Genomic DNA, 20,580 nt, shown 5'->3' with positions numbered 1-20,580 from the left:
TTCCTCCCTGAACAACTACTGTCGTTGTACCGTTTGAATAATGCGTTCCTTTTGGCAAACCGAATCTTTTAATAATTTGTATATCGATACCTTCTACCCATTTTGAAAGCGTGTCACTCGCTGTGCTCCGTAGTGCATTACAAATCGGTCGAAATCACGTGAAGTAGTAAGAAAACCTGGTATGTGTATACACATACCTGAGAAAACACATAATTATTTTGACAGTTGGTTGCGACTAGTAAAACAACTGTTAACATTAATCAGGAAGAGATCGCGCTTAATAACAGAAATGATCACACAGAGATATAATCACTAACCCCATTTCAAATATTTTCCAGCTGAAAATTTCCCCCCACACGTCTTTTTTAGTGTATTTGTGTATCTAAAAATGGCTGCCCCCATCGTCATGAAATGACATGTGTTCGAGTTTTGATATTTCTAGATATGTAAAAAAAATACTATTTAAGCGTAACATCAATGTCGATATTATTAACTAGTTATATAATTTTCCGCCGAAATACGTTGAATAAACATCATTCAGATTTTTGAAAATAATGTCTATTTTTGTGTTAAAATCGCTTTGTATTTTAATTGATTTTTTCGATGGAATATTTTGCTGCACAAAATTGGTAGCAGTTTGAAGGAAAACAACCCTTTTAAGCAAAAATGTAAACATTTTCAATGTGGCACTCTTCGTTTAGTCAAATTTGAGTTCAATGCTAGGGGTCCCACATTTATCAAACTGAAGCCTCTACATAAACCTTAACGCGATGTTCAAACACCGTGAACATATTATTGTTACCGGATTAGCGCAGTGGTTGGTGTACGCGCTTCTCACGTAGGCGAGCCGGGAACAATGCCCGTTCCAGGCGTATGGTGACCATACCGGACAGGTCTGATTTCCTCCGGGTTTTCCGACATTAGATGCCGTTCATAAAACAAAAAAAAACGCCGGAAATTGAAGCTTCGATTCATTCGTCCCATTTTTCGTGAGTCTAGTAAGAAAATTGAGAAGGAGTGCCGGGACACATTTCGGAGTCTCACGTCATTCAGCCTCGGGCGCAGAAGTACATCATAAACTCATTAACTTCAAGAAAACGCACACGCGTGTAAACAGTCATGCTTTGACCGTTCATAAAGACATACCCTTAAGATTGTATCGCATAAAATCGATTTACCGTTTTATATAACTACTCACTCTTTACCTGTCTGAGTAAACAAACGCGCGGACCTTTAGACTGTTCACATCTCAACGCGCATTCAAAACAGAGCATTTATTATGATCGGAAAAGAGATATCAACTTTGCTGTTGCTTCCGGGAATTTTTGCGACCAGTAAGTATGTTATATAATAATTTTATTATATTTAAGGAATTAACAAATTTTGATTCAGTGATTGGTAAGAAATAATGTACTTTTTTTAATGAGCAAATTTGGAATCGCAATGTTGTAATATTGGGCACAACGACCAACATAATTAACACGTAATAAATGTTAGCATTACTGTACGTGTATGTTTTTGTTGTATTATTGCTGAACCAAAAAATGATTAATATTAAATGATAAAGTATGAAGAAGTATGATTATTATAATAGTAGTTTAAGCTGATTGCGCACAGTGGAGTTTCTCGAAAATCGTCGCTTATGTATGCGCTCCTTTTCAGTAATTTGATGGTAATCCTCGGATTAAACAATAACATGTTTGTATAATATATTAATACGCATACTTTTTCACAACTAAACAGGTCTTAGTGAGTACTTACTGTTGCATATGTGGAAATAATTTTGCTTTAAATAACATCACTGATTTATAAATACAGTTTAACTAATCTATATAAACGAGTATAGACAATAGTATTTTTTTCTCTGTATTTTGATGTCATAAATTATTTTTATCAAATCATATAAAAAGTGTATTTAAAAACTCCTTTAATGTTTTTGACTGCGTTAACATCTTTTAACTGGTTTAAACTCGGCAAACAAACTGTTTGTACATATACACCGAGGATGATTATGGTTTGATATTATAGACATTTTGAGGCGTAAATGATCTTTATGACAATCGCGATCAAACTACCTACTTTACAAAGAATTTTGTTTATTGCATTTTTATTGCAGAAATGATGAACACGTTGCATCACGAATATAATTATTTTTAGACAGACATACAGTTTTTTTCAATCCAATAAGGCATTTAAGCCCATGAGGACATGTATACAATACAAGTATTGACGAACATAATGTATGAGATAAAATCGGCCACACATTAGTTTATTTAATATCAGCAAAGACGATCGGGTTATCGTAGCCAATCTGGCCATAACGGAAATCTCCATATAATTGGGTAGAAAAAATCTGCTCTGACTTTTATGAGCCGTATTTAATCTAAGTGTATTAAGTATATTAGTAAATATTTGAAGCTTTAAGCTTTTAGCTAATATAATACACGTTGTATTACCCTCGTTCCTACGCTCTTTCTATTTAGAAAATGGGTTCATTATGCGCCCGTGCTGTATAACAGAAACTTTTGAAAACTTTTAGAAATGTTCGTGCGCTTCTTTAATTCGGTTGTTGTTAATGTTGTTGCTGGTTGTTTTTATTAGTTGATTGTTTATGTTTTCTGTATCATAAGCAAGATAAAGAGCACCCAGCTAATAATCGAGTGAGTCTGTTAATTGTTATAGAAAGCAAAAATATTGTTTTAAAACACATCTGTAATTATGAATAATTAATATCAGTGACCACATGGTCTTGTCAAAATGTGATATCGTGTTAAAATAATAAATACAAACAACAACAACACCAACAACAGTCGCAACATTTATTTCAGCAGTAAAGCTTACAATAAAGGTTCTAGCCTACAATAGTGAATACACATATATGGGTCAGATGATTGTGTTTCGTACCTGATAGAGGAGGAAGAAAACTATTCATCGTATTGAAATTGATTAATAGTCTAAATCTGAAAAATGTCAGTGTTTATTTATTAATTCATTGGATGTAAAACCTGTAATGCGGATATGATTCTGACATATTGAAAAACAAAGTTTAAGGTTTAATCAACAATTTTTACAAAGTAAGAGATAGTGTGATAAAGTACTCATAGAATAAATAATACATGCGTGAAACAAATTAATATACATGCTCTTTTTAATATATATATATATATATTTAATATATATATATATATACAAATTTGGTCTAACATGTCTTGTCAAGATACCCGTGATAATGCAATCATTATTACGCATCAGAGATAATAAAAACAGAAATTATCAGTGTAGTCCCGTGAACAAATTCAACCGTGCTATGCACAATATTAGTAAGATATCAATACATTTACTCAAAATACGGTCCGTGAATATTATTGAAATAAAAGTAAATTTCACACGGTTGACCAATATCGAAAATCCACTCCGTATCTTAAATAAATAGATACAGCATATCACCACTTTTAAAGGTAAATAAACTATTGATAGCGTTCGAAAAATTACTCTTCACAATAATAATAACCGCTTTTCTTTGCAGCCGATTTCTTAAGTGTAACACTCTGAGTGATTATCATCGTCCCTCGGAAATATTTATTGTTTGGATATTTGCTAAAATGGTTTACTATACAAATACAAGTTATCAACACTGTCTTAAACGAATAAAGTTATTTGTTTTGAAATTAGTAGTTTCATCCGATTTTATGTGAAAGCGGATATAATAATATTGGGGTTAAATTTAATTATTTCGCCGCATCCTATGAAATTTTAAATGCTCATTTGCTATTTTCGATGAATTTGGTCAAAACCTAACTAATTTGTTTTTTTCATCTCGGAGATAACATTAAAAGTAAGTATAAAGTTACAAGCGCGAGAGTGATTTTTTTTGTGGATTTCGCAATACAGCAGCATTATATAGATTCAAATCGCACATGTACCGAGGCGTAACATTTTGTTTCTGGAGTTTTATTTGTTTAACGCAATAAGAATATGTTCTTAAGAATATGTTCATTAAAAAATCAACCAATTGTATAAAATTTTATTATATTGCAAAGGAAACGGAATACTTTATTATGTTTCTGATTGCATAATGACATTGACGATCTAAATGTATCCTTGCGATTTTTTTCCGAACACTTAATTATAAACGTGTGCATATATATTTTTAATCTATGTAAGGTACTAAGGCTGACAAAGTCAGTTGTTTCTACCAATCCTCTGAATATCCGCTTGACATTCGTTTTGTGTTTATTTTACTTAAAGTCACACAACTTGAAATGAAATACATGTTAATCAAAACATATAGATGCAATTTGAAAGTGTGCAAAATTGTCATTAAATCTATAGCCTGGTTAGAAAGTAATTTTTAAAAAAAGTAACCCAAAATAGGAGTTCTATACGAATACGTCCATTTCAACAAAAACGACTATTTTTAAGTTTAAAAGCGCAAAAAGACGGATTTCTACCTTGTAACCACCAGATATATTCTAATTGGCATAGATAAAATATGATTTCTATTTATTATTAAATTTACTTTCATTTCAATGTGTGTTGCTTTAACGTTAATGTTTATTAAGCGTATATTATTCAATGAATGAAGCAACATGAAAGCAAGCGCCTCATTTATATTTCGTTAAATTAGCAAAAAAGATTGAAACCACAGCATAAAATACAAATAAATAGGCTCGGCACAAACAAATAGGGTCGGTTGGGTCACTGGAAACACTTAACTTTCTTTGTATAGACATTTAAGTTCTCGTTATTATAATTCATGAAATACAATTTACCACACTTCTTCTGTAACCAGTGTATTATATATTAATATACTATGGTGTAAACAAGTTTGTTTGTTTCCATTAAACCAGCAAACAGTAAAGCTCTTTATTGCTGCATTACATAATATTCACTGAATTAACTAGTACATAAATAATTTTAAAAAATATGAAGAAAGATACTTTGCCACTTGATTTGGAAGATTTCCGACATTACTTACAAATCCTATCTTTTGAGACAAAAGTTGAAATGCACAATTATTTAGTCACGGAAATAACTCATTTTGCAATTGTACATTTTAATATGATCGGTTTACAATCGAGGCTAGATATAGAACCCTCTTTAAATTTAAAGCTCTGATAAACAGCAAACTTTGCTCACGCTGCCTGTAGCTATTTCGCAACAACCCAAACACATGTATAAACACGTGCGTCTATTTTTAACTGACTTTACAAAAGACGCCCTGTTATGTATGGTTAGCTTAAATCATACCATTCCTTCAAAGTAAATTCAATTACTAGTAGTTGAGCATGGCCTGGTAACAATAACCTGTTTTTTGTAAACAAGTTAATGGGTATTTGTGTAACTCAATGCACTGTGTGGCCTAGTATTACGTGATCTCTACCGATTTGGGCAAGTAGTCTAAAAGTACTTAAGGAAGTCTGAACTTAATGTAAACCTAAGTGCTAACTGATTTTGCTTAATCTATCTGGAATTCGGAGACTTTAACTGTTTTATTATAAAGACAAACAGAACATCGAGGTTGGTTTTGATCTTTTTGAAGAGTCATATTCATGAAAACTATTATAAGCAATAACCAAAGAATTTATGAAACAATCCGAACGAAAAACAATTAATTTAAGGTAAAAGCTTGTAAGGGTTGACTGCGAAGTTGTTTCTACGGTGAAATGCAACGTGGTCCTATTCAAATAGGGACTCAATGAACGTATTGTCCGAATTTAACACAAAGTTGTAGAACTATCCATGACAATTCAAAATAAACTGTCCTTAGCGCTGTCTCGGAAGTTGCATTAGCTCATTTATTAATGAATGGCAAAAAAGAGGTGGCGCCCGTGATTTACGGTCGTGTTATAATTATCTTCCAGGGTCTTATCTATAATGGCCGTATCATCAGCAAACAACAACAAAACCATATTTTAATAATCAGTACACAACGTCACGCTGCAAATAAAGCTCTTAATCTAAGAAAAAAATGGGGCTACAATGGAACGCTATTTGCATTATCCGAATTTCGCATCCGGAATACTGCAACTTTCACGTACACAAATGCTCAATACTTTTATTTGAGATTTTAGTGAATAGGTGGACAAACAAATAACAAGTGTAATGTCACGATAACTATTAACCTCGCTTGTGTCGCCTTTTTGTGAAATTGTATTATCAAGCATTTCATCCAGCTTTCTGTATAGTATTTTACATTTAAAATATAGAACAAACTATAACTAAATAAACTATCACGAATATCAATGCATTCTGTGTATTCTCGTTTAAAAACTGGTGATAAGCTGAAGGTGTGTTACGCTTGAGCGATGTTACTGCACTGCGGATTTCACTAATGGTTAAATGCGTATCAAATTCTACATTACACTCACGATAAGGCGTATCAAATTCACCATTACACTCATGATAGATGTATTATCAGTTTTCATGATTGCTACACAATTATTATGTTTCTTCGATAAGGTGTATAGTCCCTTGCATTGGCAAACTATTATTTAGATTTATCAATGGAAAAACCAGCATAATCGTGTTTTGATTGACTAAAAATAACATTAAAACTTATTTATCACACCACTTTCGAAAAGTGTACAATCATGTACTTGTTAGTGCCCTCGAGTTATTAATACTGTTAATGATGATGTAGATTACTACCCAGACAACGCCTCTGTTAGGGCCTCAGTAGATAGTTCATTAAATAATCATGGAGTAAAATTACTAGATTTATGTAAATACACATGTATGCGTATTGTTAATGGTAGAGTTGGGAATAGCTGTAAGCTAACTTTTTATTCAACTAACGGTACTTCTGTAATCGATTATTTATTGGCAAATGAATACAGCTTTACAAGTATTTCAGATTTTACCGTGCGTGATCACGCCCCATTACAGTTTTCATTATAATGTACTAACGCATCGACTGAGTATAAGTCTTACACCGATGTAAAATATAAGTGGAACGATGCGTTACGTAGCCAATTTCGTTCAGGTATTATTTGTATGTTACCTGTATTTAATTCTATTGTAGAAAATATTGATTGTTCAAGTAGAGCGTCAATTAATTACATTTTAAATAGATTTACTGAAACAATCCGCAGTGTTGCTGATCCGTTATTCTCTCAAATATGTGTTTACAAAACAAATCCTAGTTTCCGTGCAAATAGCGGTGTAAAGAATGTTGATTGGTTTGATCACGAATGCATCAATGCACAACATTTGTACAATGACGCTTTACGTATTTTTAACTCAAGTAAATCAGATATATCAGATATAAACAGAGAACGTCTATGCACAAGTAAGAGGTATTATAAAGACTTAATCCGCAAGAAGAAAGCATGTTGCTATCGGCAAAAAATGTTGGAGATAGAAAAAAATTAAGACAACACAAACCAAGAGATTTTTGGAAATTTTTCAAATAAAAAAATAATTCCATAAAAAATAAAATATCCTTAGAGTATTTACAAAAAAAATTCAAAAAGCTTAGTAACAATGAGTCTGATTTTTGTAATTATGAAGCAGAAGATTTTTGTTTAAATAATAATTTTAACTTAGAAAATTCTGTATTCCCAGAATTCGACGTACCTATATCTGTCGAAGACGTTAACAATGCAATAAACGTTTAAAACGAAATAAATCGTCAGGTATTGATTGTATTTTGAATGAATATTTTCTTGAATGCAGTGATATATTGTCAGCACATTTGTGCGATGTTTTGAACGTTATTCTTGTATCAGGCTTTTTTACCGATAAATGGCCAGAAGGCGTTATAATCCCTTTGCATAAAAAAAGGTGTTGTTAATGATGTAAATAACTATAGAGGCATTACTTTAGTTAGCTGCTTTTCAAAATTATTTACTACTATCCTAAACAAACGCATTGAAACGTTTGCAGCGAAAACACTATTATTTCGGATGCTCAGTTCGGATTTAGGAAAGGATATTTAACTGTTGATGCTATTTATATCTTGATGTCGATTGTTCAAAATTATTTAAATAAAAATAAACGTTTGTATGTTAAATACGTCGATATGTTAAAATGTTTTGATAGTATATACCGCAATGTATTATGGTTGAAAATGTTAAAGTCTGGTATACAAGGTAAATTGTATTTATACTGCAAGTCTTGGAGTTAAAATGTAAACACTGCTAAAACAAAAATTATGGTGTTTGGGAAGAGAGGAGGTTTAAAACAAAATGAAAAATTGGCATACAATGGTAATGATATTGAAGTTGTTGATAACTTTAATTATTTAGGCACAGTACTAAATTATACTGGAAGTTTAAATTAAATCAAGAACATTTGATTGGTTAAGCCCTTAAAGCCATGAAAACATTGTTGATAAAATGTCATGACTTCGATATTAAACCAAAAATATTATGTCAGTTGTTTGACTCCTTTGTAGGTTCCATATTAAATTATTTCGCAGAAGTATGGGGTTTTAACAAGTCGGATGAAATTGAACGCATACATTTTAAATTTTGCAAACGATTACTTCAGGTTAAAATAAATACATGTAATGTTGCTGTTTATGGAGAATTAGGTAGATATCCATTGTATGTAAACAGGCTTGTAAAAATTATCAATTATATTGGTTTAAAATTTTAACCAGTGAAAATATTATTATGCAATTTGTTTACAAACAAGCTTTAAACGATTGCAATAAAGGTTTTACAAATTGGGTCACACATGTCAAAAACATGATAAATAATTATGGATTTGGTTATGTATTTGAAAATCCAAATGTCGTGCAAATAAATAGTTTTATTAGAGAATTCAAATGTAGACTTGTTGACAATTTTAGACAAGAGTGGTATGGTAAACTGAATAGCAGTCCTGTATTAGATATGTATAAAGTTTTTAAAACCTCTTTTGAATATGAAGAATTTTTGAACTTACTTCCTTTACGTCTGCGTTTATTTTTTGTAAGAATAAGAGTCTCTGCACACCCGTTGAGAATTCAAACTGGCAGATGTTACATTGATTTAAGAAAAAAATATATAAGTAATACATATTATATTAATCCATATGTGTATAAATTTCACAAATACTTAGTTTCTTGTTATAAATTAGTAATTTCCAATGTATGCAAATATATAAAAGAAGCTCTAGTTGTAAGAAATACTATCCTAAACAATACTGTTGAGTAGATTTCACCACCTCTCGTTAGAACTTATGTGTTCTTACCATATATTATGTTTATTTGTATTGATTTTATGTTATATAATGTTATGTTATTATTCGCATTCACGTGACATAATATGATGTGTATTTTTAGTATTAAGACGATGTACTATTGTATAAGTCTGAATAAACTATTCTGTCTATGTTATTTCCTTTTCCCTACGCATTGATTCGCGATCCTTGGAAAAGGCTAAGTTCGCCACACTATTCCCCGTTTTTATTTTTGAAAATAGAGTGACGAGGTCACCTAAGAACTCGCTCAAACCGGATGAAACCCACCATTTTCTTCGAAAGCTGCATGTTCACCCGTAGTGTCCTTCGGCTAACTTCCGGTCGCATTATCTTCGTGAATGTTTGCAAAAAAGTGGGTAGATACCATATTAGCGTACTCTACCATTTCTTGTTATCGGCTTACCCGCTTCACTGGCCTCAAAAGTATTGTAATTTCACGGCCGCGCACACAAACTACGATTTACCAAATCACATTAATTATCAATGCAAAAATAAGCAAAATGTTAATTTGCTTAAACGGCCTATTTAAAATGTCGACACACAGGGACGACACTTTCCGCTTGTATGGTATTTTGAGTTACATGGAAATCCTTTCTTACCTTACCGAACATCAAGTCTAGGCGGAATGTGTCGTCTCTGATTAGCCTGTGCGGACTGCACAGGCTAATCTGGGACGACACTTTATGCATTTGCATTAAGACCAGTTTTCTTAGAACGCGGCACATATAAATGCAATAATAACAGCAATCCGTTTTTGACGACATTTTATTGTGTTATGACTTCATTTCAGTCTATTTGGTATTATTGGATCGCCATTGGAACTATAACTTAAACAGAATATTACCTAAACGTACTGAAATCCATTACAAAATGGGCATGTATAACATGGTTTCAGTTTTGAGACGCTTTAATCGATAACCTTATTGCCTTTAGAATTTGATTTAAATGGTTTTCGAACGTTTCCATTTGTTTTGACATACATGTTTACTATAAAATTATTCATGTACATACTGAATGGACCAATTTGTTTCACATGAATAGTAAATATAATACCCCTCGATGAAAAAAGTTAACGAACATAATAGTACTATATTATCCGCCTTTAAATAAAATGCTTGTAAATATGTGCTGTACTGCTTACATCTAATTGTTATCGTTTAACATTGTCTTCCCTTAACTCGACGTGCGTCATCAAGAAATCGCTAAAGCTTAACGCGATGTTCAAACACGGGCGCAGAAGTACATCATAAACTCATAAAAAATACACACGCGTGTAAATAGCCATGCTTTGACCGTTCAGAAAGACATATAATTTAGATTGTATCGCATAAAATCGATTTACCGTTTAATATAAATACTCACTCCTTACCTGTCGGAGTTAACAAACGCGCGGACCTTTAGACTGTTATATCTCAGCGCGCGTTCATATCGACGCGAAATAAGTTTAAAAGAAATTGCATTTGACTTTGAAAAAAAACGTTTATTATGATCGGAATAGCGATTACAACTTTGCTGTTGCTTCCGGGAATTTTTGCAACGGGTAAGTATGTTGTTTAAATATGTGTTATATTTTAGGAAGTAAATTGATTTGATTTTTAATGAGCAAATTTGGAATGGCATTGTTGTAATACTGCGCACAACAACACAATTAATACGTAATAAATGTTGGTTATATTGTCAGTGCATTTTTTATTTAATTATTGCTGTATCATTAAATGATTAATATTACATTATAAAGTATGGAGAAGTATAATTATTGAAATAGTAGTTTAAACTGATTGCGTACACTGGAGATTCTCGAACAATCGTCGCTTAATATGCGCTCCTTTTTAGTAGTTTGATGGTAATCCTCGGATTAAATAATAAAATATTTGTAAAATATAATAATTCGCTTATTTTTTTCACAACTAAACAGGTCTTAGTGAGTACTTACTGTTTCATATGTGGGAATAATTTTGCTTTAAATAACATCACTGATTTGTAAATATACATACATGCATTTTAACTAATCTAAATGATTGTAAACGAGTAGAAACTATCGTATTTTTTATCTGTATTTTGATGTCATAAATTATTTTTATCAAATCATATAAAGAAGTGTATTAAAAAAATCCTTAAATGTATTTGAATGCGTTAACGTCTTTTAACTGGTTGAAACTCGGTAAACAAACTGTTTGTACATGTACACCGAAGAAGATTTTGGTTAGATAGACTATTATAGACATTTTGACGCGTACATGATCTTTGCAACAATCGCGATCAAAGTAACTTCTTTACCAAGAATTTTGTTTACTGCATTTTTATTGCAGAAATGGTGAACACGTTGCATACTGGTAGATCAAAAATATAATACTTTTTATTTATTAGATAACATCAGCCGCGCATCAATTTATTTGATATCAGCAAAGAGGATCGGGTTATCGTAGCCAATCTGGCCATAACGGAAATCTCCATATAATTGGGTAGAAAAAATCTGCTCTGACTTTTATGAGCCGTATTTAATCTAAGTGTATTAAGTATATGAGTAAATATTTGAAGCTTTAAGCTCTTAGCTAATATAATACACGTTGTATTACCCTTGTTCCTACGCTCTTTCTATTTAGAAAATGGGTTAATTATGCTCCCGAACTGAATAGCAGAAACTATACACAACTTTTAGAAACTTTCGTGTTTCCGTTTGTTTGGTTGTTGTTAATGTTGTTGTTGGTTGCTGTTATTATTTGATTGTTTATGTTTGCTTTACCATGAGCAAGACAAAGAACATCCAACTATTATTCTTGTGAGTCTGTTTATTGTTTATAGAAAGCGAACATATTTTATTTTTAAAAAAACCAGCTACACATATCTTATGATTAATTATTAATGTCAAGTGACCACATGGTCGTGTCTAAATTTGTAATTGTATTAAGATTGTGAATACAACTACATGGTATTACATGTCTTGTCAAGATACCCGGGTATAATTCAATAAATATTACGCATCAAAGATAATAAAAACAGAGATTCTCGGATTATTCCCGTTACCTGTCCGGTGATGTCGAACCTAATCCAGGCCCTTTTAACGGTACCTTGGATCTACTTCACCTTAACATAAGATCGTTGCGCAACAAACTTGAATTTATCAAAGATAATTTACTTAATTTTGACATAATGTGTTTTACGGAAACCCATTTAACCGAGGTTATCACCGACGAGCAGATCTTAATTGATGATTTTTATCACGAATTATTTCGAAAGGATTTCTCGAGTCATTCAAGCGGACTAATTGTTTATGTAAAACAATCATTATTATCGAGGCGTATTCTCGACCTCGAAAATCCCCGTTTACACACAGTTTGGCTAGAAGTTAAATTACATAATTTCAATACTCTGGTTTGTTGCTTTTACCGGCCGCCTAATTCTGATGTTACTTTTTGGAATGATTTTGAAATCATGATTGATAAAGCGCTTGATTTAAACAAGAACGTCATCATGCTTGGGGACATAAACGAAGACCAATTTAAACCCAATAATATGCACAACGTTATCGCTCAAGCGACAAGGGTCACCGCAAATACTGCTACACTAATTGATCCGATATTGATCTCGGATACCGTTTCATGCTTGAACAGTGAAGTAATAGTTATCCCTCAAACTGTTAGTGACCATCATGCTACTGCCATTCATGTTTCAATTCCTTTAATAAACAGCAAACCGATTCAACGAAACATTTGGTTGTATAAATATGCCGATTTCGATCGACTAAACAATCTTATTACATGTACAAACTGGGAATTTATCCATGATTCTAATGTTAATGAAGCAACTGTTATGTTTACGAACAAACTTATCGAACTGATGAAACTTTGCATTCCAAACAAACTTGTCACAGTGCGCCCTAATGACAAACCATGGTATGATTCTTCTATTAGAACAATGGCTCGTAAACGAGATAGACAAAAACACATATCCATAGACAATCCTACTTCTGCTAACTGGAACAAATATAAACAATTTCGAAATAAGGTTAATAACATGATAAAACATGCGAAAGAACAGTTTTATTCTAACCTAGAAACATCTCTTGATGAACTAAATACTTCAAATCCAAAAAAATATTGGAAAACACTAAAGCAACTAATAAAAACAAATTCTGATCCGAATTCGATACCACCTTTACAGTCAACGGACTCTGACGGCAATCTTATTGTACATTTGTCAGATACCGACAAGTCAAACTGTTTAAACAGATACTTTGCCTCTATTGCGTCGTTGAATGACTCAACCGGTGTTCTTCCACAATTCTCAGATATCTCTAACGCAAAATTATATAACCTGTCCATATCAGAATCGGAAATTATAGATTCGGTCGGGTTTTACTGTTTTATTATATAGACAAAAAGAACATCGAGGTTGGTTTTTATTTACAACAAAATCATATTCATGAAAACAGTTATAAGCAATAACCTACGAATTTAGGAAACAATCCGAATAAAAAAATTATATTAAAGTAATAGCTTGTAAGGGTTGGATTTAACGTTGTCCTATTTAAATAGGGACTCCATGAACGTATTCTCAGAATTTAACACAAAGTTGTATTTGACCGATTTAGCGTTAAAATTCCCGGGTACGTTTAAGCTCATTACCCTACCCGGGGTACATGTAAGTATACTTAAGAGTACCCGGGGTACATGTAAGAAGTCCACGAGCCGACAATGACCAATCAAGCCAAATTCATAGTACAAACTTATGTTAACTATACGATGAAGCATGTTAGAACACAATATTGTTTAGTATTTATATATATACGTAAACGAGTGTGTATTTGAAATATTCGTGTACATATATTAAATTGATTTTGATTTTCCGTATACAAATGTATTCTACAAATACCAGAATGTTTTGGTGTAAAAAAAAGGCACAGGAAATGTAATAAGTACTATGTTTTGTTGTATAAACTATATTCACACGAATAAAACATGGATACATAAATGTGCAGCTTGCAACATTACCAACTATTCATGCGGTGGAAATGCAACAAACAGCTGAAAAAACCTTTGTCGGCAATTTGATCAGCGTTAAATTTTTAAACTTTATTTTCATTTTCAAAATCAGGATATACGACGAATATCGTTTGAGGAGATCTTTATTGTTTGCTCACTTTTGTAGACTTCAGTTATTAACCCATTTATGCCCAGCGTCTAGAAAAAAAGGCATTGGCAAACAGCGTAGACCCAGATGAGACGCCACATGATGCGGCGTCTCACCAGGTCTGCGCTGTTTGCTTACAGGAACTTCTGTAAGAAATATGTTAAATATAGAAATAAATATACTAGACATCCCTAATTTTGGAAATAAATATATCCAATTTAGTAGGATGGGAGAGTCCAGTACGCATACATGTGTTAAATTGCATCTTTAAACTATTTCAGTTTGTAAAGATGAACCAAACGGGATTTGGCTAGCCGACGCGGCGTACAGCTGTAAATATCTGTACCAATTTTATCCCGAGGACGAATACCTTGGTATATACGCCGCCCGGGTTAGATTATGTAGGCAACCACTCACGAGGTGTTGTGAAGCGTGCACAAAACTTGGCGCAGATGTAAGTCGAACTTAGTCGAAGTTATTTGTTTGCACGTGTTGTGTGCATAATTCGTTGAAGGAAGGGCTTATATTACGTTGTAAAATTGCATTAGGTGCTTCTGTACTGAGATCTTTAACATTCAAGCAAAAAAAAACTAAAAAAAACTAGCATAATCCGCACATCAATAAGTAGATTTCTTTTTAGGTTGGTTTCTTGCACCAGCGTATGGTGATGAACAAGTTTAGTTGTAGCTAGAGTTTCTACGATTAATCAAGTCACAATAAAATCGCGATTTTACCGTGAACTGTTTTAACTGCTAAATACTTGCTTATGAGTAACCATTGTTTCGCACTGAAGCCGTAAGATTATCGTTTTGCTGTTAAATACATTGTAAAGAAGAATATTATATTGAAAGACATTCATAATTTAAGATAACAAAAATACGCGACAAAAACGGCAATAAATTATGCAGTCGCACAGGAATAAACGAATGCAAAAATAGTGCGATACAATACGTCATCGCCACGTGATAAATGTGAATTAATTATACGATCACACATTTGAGTTTACGCGCAATCAAAAAGTTTCCTTTTACGACATGATACACTAATCCGTAAAGGCGTGCAATGTGTAGATGGAGAAATTTGTTAAAACATACTATTTTTTAGAACGTATTACAAAACAGAAGAGCAATTTTATTGATCGCCGTGTACAGTACATGTGGGCAACAAACGCGGAAGTGAGAGGTATACTATGCTACTAAGATCTTTTCATGAACCTATTTGTGTCATAGACTGAAATCTCGTGAGCCACCTGATACGATGGAAACTCCCGATAATAGTACAGAAGAACAGAACTTTAATAGATATGTATATTTTATATATATATATATATATATATATAATGTACATTAGTTATAGGATCAATTCATAGACGGGAGCGTAACATAATTATCGACATATTTATCTTGTGATTATCTCGCTTTGACGTTTTAAATGTTAATTTAATGGAAATGATGACAAGCAATAAATAAGTATTTAACGCAATTGAGCACCCATTAAGAATCTTAATTTATGGATAGGTCAGGTAGAATCAAACTCAGCAGATATTATCTACCTTAGACGTACGCGATTATTAACTCTCAAAATATTTTTCGTTAATCTGAGTCAGTACACTCTATGTAGTGATACTAATAGGTTTATTGAGAAAAATGTATCACAATCAATAAATCTTTCACGTTAATAAGGTGTATCAAGCACATTCTACACTTCGTAGTTAATAGTGAAAACATCGACACTGTTACCGACGATAACAAAATACAAGTAATACTTCAGCTGCACAAGTAAAGCAAGAAACAAATACTTAATCATTATAAAAAATCAACATAATCACTTTAAAACTTTAAGAGTAGTTTTAATTGTAAATGAAAAAAAAATCTTATTTTTATGACCCCTGTAGCGCTGTTAAAATATTAACATGAATCGAGAAACGTGTTTTTACTGGGGATGGGAACGAATTCTGAAACTTTTTACGTATTGCTTTCAGAATACGACTGCACAGGTATCTGAGATTGCACAACCACTTACAGCAGGTAATTTTTTGCGCATTATTATACGCCCGTATAAAATACGGGACGTATTATGTGAAACCCCTTGGCGGCGGGCGGGCGGCGGGCGGCGGGCGGGCGGCGGGCGGCGGGCGGGCGGCGGGCGGCGGGCGGCGGGCGGAAGGCATCACTTTGTCCGGACTCTAATTCAAATTGTATTCATCCGATCTTCACCAAACTTGGTCAGCAGTTGCATCTAGTTGATATCTAGGCCAAGTTCGAATATGGGTCATGCCGGGTCAAAAACTAGGTCATAGGGTCAATAAGTGCATTTTCAAAGGGGCCACTTTGTCCGGACTCTATTTCAAATTGTATTCATCCGATCTTCACCAAACTTGGTCAGCAGTTGCATCTAGTTGATATCTAGGCCAAGTTCGAATATGGGTCATGCCGGGTCAAAAACTAGGTCATAGGGTCAATAAGTGCATTTTCAAAGGGGCCACTTTGTCCGGACTCTATTTCAAATTGTATTCATCCGATCTTCACCAAACTTGGTCAGCAGTTGCATCTAGTTGATATATAGGCCAAGTTCGAATATGGGTCATGCCGGGTCAAAAACTAGGTCATAGGGTCAATTAGTGCATTTTCAACGGCGCCACTTTGTCCGGACTCTAATTCAAATTGTATTCATCCGATCTTCACCAAATTTGGTCATCACTTTGTCCGGACTCTAATTCAAATTGTATTCATCCGATCTTCACCAAACTTGGTCAGCAGTTGCATCTAGTTGATATCTAGGCCAAGTTCGAATATGGGTCATGCCGGGTCAAAAACTAGGTCATAGGGTCAATAAGTGCATTTTCAAAGGGGCCACTTTGTCCGGACTCTATTTCAAATTGTATTCATCCGATCTTCACCAAACTTGGTCAGCAGTTGCATCTAGTTGATATCTAGGCCAAGTTCGAATATGGGTCATGCCGGGTCAAAAACTAGGTCATAGGGTCAATAAGTGCATTTTCAAAGGGGCCACTTTGTCCGGACTCTATTTCAAATTGTATTCATCCGATCTTCACCAAACTTGGTCAGCAGTTGCATCTAGTTGATATATAGGCCAAGTTCGAATATGGGTCATGCCGGGTCAAAAACTAGGTCATAGGGTCAATTAGTGCATTTTCAACGGCGCCACTTTGTCCGGACTCTAATTCAAATTGTATTCATCCGATCTTCACCAAATTTGGTCAGAAGTTGTGTCTAGATGATATGTAGGTCAAGTTCAAATATGGGTCATGCCGGGTCAAAAACTAGGTCACGAGGTTACTTAGTGCATTTCAAGCATTTAGCATGGTGTCCGCTCTCTAATTGAAGTAGTTTTCATCTGATCTTCACCTAATTTGGTCAGAAGTTGTGTCTAGATGATATGTAGGTCAAGTTCGAACATGGGTCATGCCGGGTCAAAAACGAGGTCACATAGTGCATTTCAAGCATTAAGCATGTTGTCCGCTCTTTAATTGAAGTAGTTTTCATCTGATCTTCACCAAATTTAGTCAGATGTTACATCTAAGTGATATCTAGGTCAAGTTCAAATATGGGTCATGCCGGGTCAATAACTAGGTCTTGAGGACACTTTCAAGCATTGAGCATGGTGTCCAAAACCTTCGAACGGGCGTATCTTGTGACAGTTTGGCACTCTTGTATTTTCTTATTTTTGTAGCGAGTCAGGTTACCACTTAACTCTTCGGTTGACTGCAGTTGTAAATTATGTTGAAAAGAGAAGCCGATAATTAGATACGCATGCTCCAAATGTACAGCTTATTTTATAAGCGCCATTTTCCGCATGTTTTGTACGTTTGCCCAATACGCCCGTTTTACGTCAAACTGTATCTGGCATTTTATTATTTGGTGTGCGAACATTCATCATAAGTATGCAAAGAATCCAAAGTTTATCTCAAGAATATTACCCTCGTCCAAATGGAAAATCACATCTCGTATCTTAATTTCTTCGTCGGTTAATTTGGTTTTCCAACTACTTGCTTAAAAAAAGCCGCGTTGATATTTAATTATTTATTTATTTATTTATTTATTTATTTATTTATTTATTTATTTATTTATTTATTTATTTATTTATTTATTTATTTATTTATTTATTTATTTATTTATTTAGTTAGTTAGTTATTTATATTAATGGAGTCAATAATTGATAGGTTTGTATCAAATATATTCGATCGGTTTATAGCAACCCCATGTACGGACCACCCCGAAGGTGTATGGACCGGAGTCGGGTCACGTGACTGCAAGTACCTGACGCGCTACTACCCAGAGGACCGGATATGGGGAGTCTACGCTGCGAAGGAGACCCTGTGCGCCGACCGCCAAACGCGGTGTTGCGCCTCCTGCAAAAGAATTAGCGAAGGAGAGGTAAGGATGTCAGAAGGACATGGTAATGTTATCCAATTGTTAACAAGTGAAAACGATACTGCGAAAGCTATTAATTATGATTATTTTATTAAACCCCGAAAACGAAGTTTGCAAAAGGTATTATTAGGTCACAATGTTGATCGATTTATCGGTCGATAAGTCCGTATAACCGTATAAATAAGTGTATGGCGCTTTTGTATCCCACATTCTTAAGTGATCGAATTGAAGCTTCTGAAAAAAAGTACAAAGGCTGGACAGATTTCATGCAAGATAATCAACACACTCCTGGGTTGTTTGTTCTTGAACATGGCCGTTTGTATTATTCAAGTGTCTGTTAGAACTACCTATAGTTAACTCTAACATAATCCGTCCAATTGTTATTTCAATATCGGCTTGCCTTTATATGCCTGAATACATTCACTTATTAAATGTGAATGAATGAACGTTATGAGTTCGAGATCGTTCCTTCTTCGTCCGTTTTTGTTTGGATATTTACAGCGGTACCTTTGGCAATACACCATCAGAAAACATTGAAAAATGAAAATATCTTAAACCCTTCTTACAAGAATTTGAACTGCCTCTTACCATCTAGGACCGCTTAACAATGTCTTTAGTCAAAACTGTCAGATATGGCGGAAAGATATTCATAACAAATCTGTAAATGACGAAATTGACTCTGAAGAATTTTAAATGCTACGAAGCCCCTGATTCAAAACACAGCAAAATTGAAAAGTATCAAAATGTTGTCAAAATTTCAAAAGCAAACCTGACTTTTAAAACTGTTGAATCAACACGATTGGTTTCATGCATTATACATGTTCGTTAATAAGTTGTTTTATATATAGAGAATATTTATACGATCGTTGTTTTACTATCGATTTTCATCTGGTAATAGGATAAAAATCTTTTAACGATAGTTTATGTGATGATATAGTATCGCCATTGTACTAATTTTGAGAAATATGTATTTTGTTTTACAATTAGTGCAGCGAATGACTCTAAAACAAAATACTTAGCAAGCAACAATCAAGTTGAGGTGGCAAGTGTCACCCCTGATTAGCCTTTGCGGACTTAAACCGGACTGCGTTAAACCACCTTTTCACAGAGCACGGCCCAACTAAATAGCGTAAATAATTGTCGATTTAAATTGCTCATATTCCAGTTCACTCCCTTTGGTTAATTCAACAAAGCAACTTCCGTCTGGTTTTACTTTCATGATTTAAACTGAACGTCGTAACATAATCTTCGTTACTTGGGTAAAAATAAAAAGTTTGTTTATCATTTTCTTTTCCTCCAATAACATTTTTTAGATGCTAGGTCAAAGGCGTTTAATGGGGTTTGAGGCACACGTCATACAGTACACCTTTTTATAAATTATTTTCAATCTACACAGATTGAGCCAACTGTATTTCGTTGTAAGAAAAACTATTTTCGGTTTGGCAAATGATATTTCCACCTACATTAGGTATGTGGAAAAGGTACCTTTCATAAACGGAGTTTCACTGTACAATGACAAAAAGTCAAAAGTTCGATCATTGCCTTCTCACATAATTTCAACGATATATGCTGACTGTCCACAACATAAACACAAATTTAACCCATTTATGCATAGCGTCTAGAAAAAAGGCATTGGCAAACAGCGTAGACCCAGATGAGGCGCCGCATGATGCGGCGTCTCATCAGGGTCTGCGCTGTTTGCTTAAAGGAATTTCTGTAAGAAATATTCTTAATTAGAAATAAATATACTAGACATCCCAAATTTTGTAAATCAATTGATCCAATTTACAAGGATCGGAGAGTCCACTAGGCATAAATGGGTTAAAGGGGCCTTTTCACAGATTTTGGCATTTTTTAAAATTATTCA

The 20,580-nt window shown here is 33.6% G+C and overlaps 1 protein-coding gene across 2 annotated transcripts in view; it reads left to right on the top strand.

Annotated features, from left to right (window-relative positions):
* Positions 1–1,196: 1,196 nt before the first annotated feature.
* Positions 1,197–20,580, top strand: part of LOC127860915 (uncharacterized) — a 34,331-nt gene continuing 14,947 nt past the window's right edge. Inside the window, exons 1-4 of one of the 2 annotated variants that reach the window (XM_052399228.1) lie at positions 1,197–1,334; positions 14,601–14,773; positions 16,301–16,346; positions 18,535–18,716. In XM_052399228.1, coding sequence (XP_052255188.1) covers positions 1,280–1,334; positions 14,601–14,773; positions 16,301–16,346; positions 18,535–18,716 — 456 coding nt within the window. In that variant the 5' untranslated portion in view covers positions 1,197–1,279. Of the gene's footprint in view, positions 1,335–10,594; positions 10,730–14,600; positions 14,774–16,300; positions 16,347–18,534; positions 18,717–20,580 lie in introns of those variants that run through there. The other variant, XM_052399229.1, reaches the window with a different exon arrangement.

Source organism: Dreissena polymorpha, chromosome 15 (assembly GCF_020536995.1).
Source record: "Dreissena polymorpha isolate Duluth1 chromosome 15, UMN_Dpol_1.0, whole genome shotgun sequence".
Lineage (NCBI taxonomy): Eukaryota > Metazoa > Mollusca > Bivalvia > Myida > Dreissenidae > Dreissena > Dreissena polymorpha.
The sequence above is the reverse complement of the archived record's forward strand: the minus strand, read 5'-3'. Positions and strand labels throughout refer to the sequence as shown.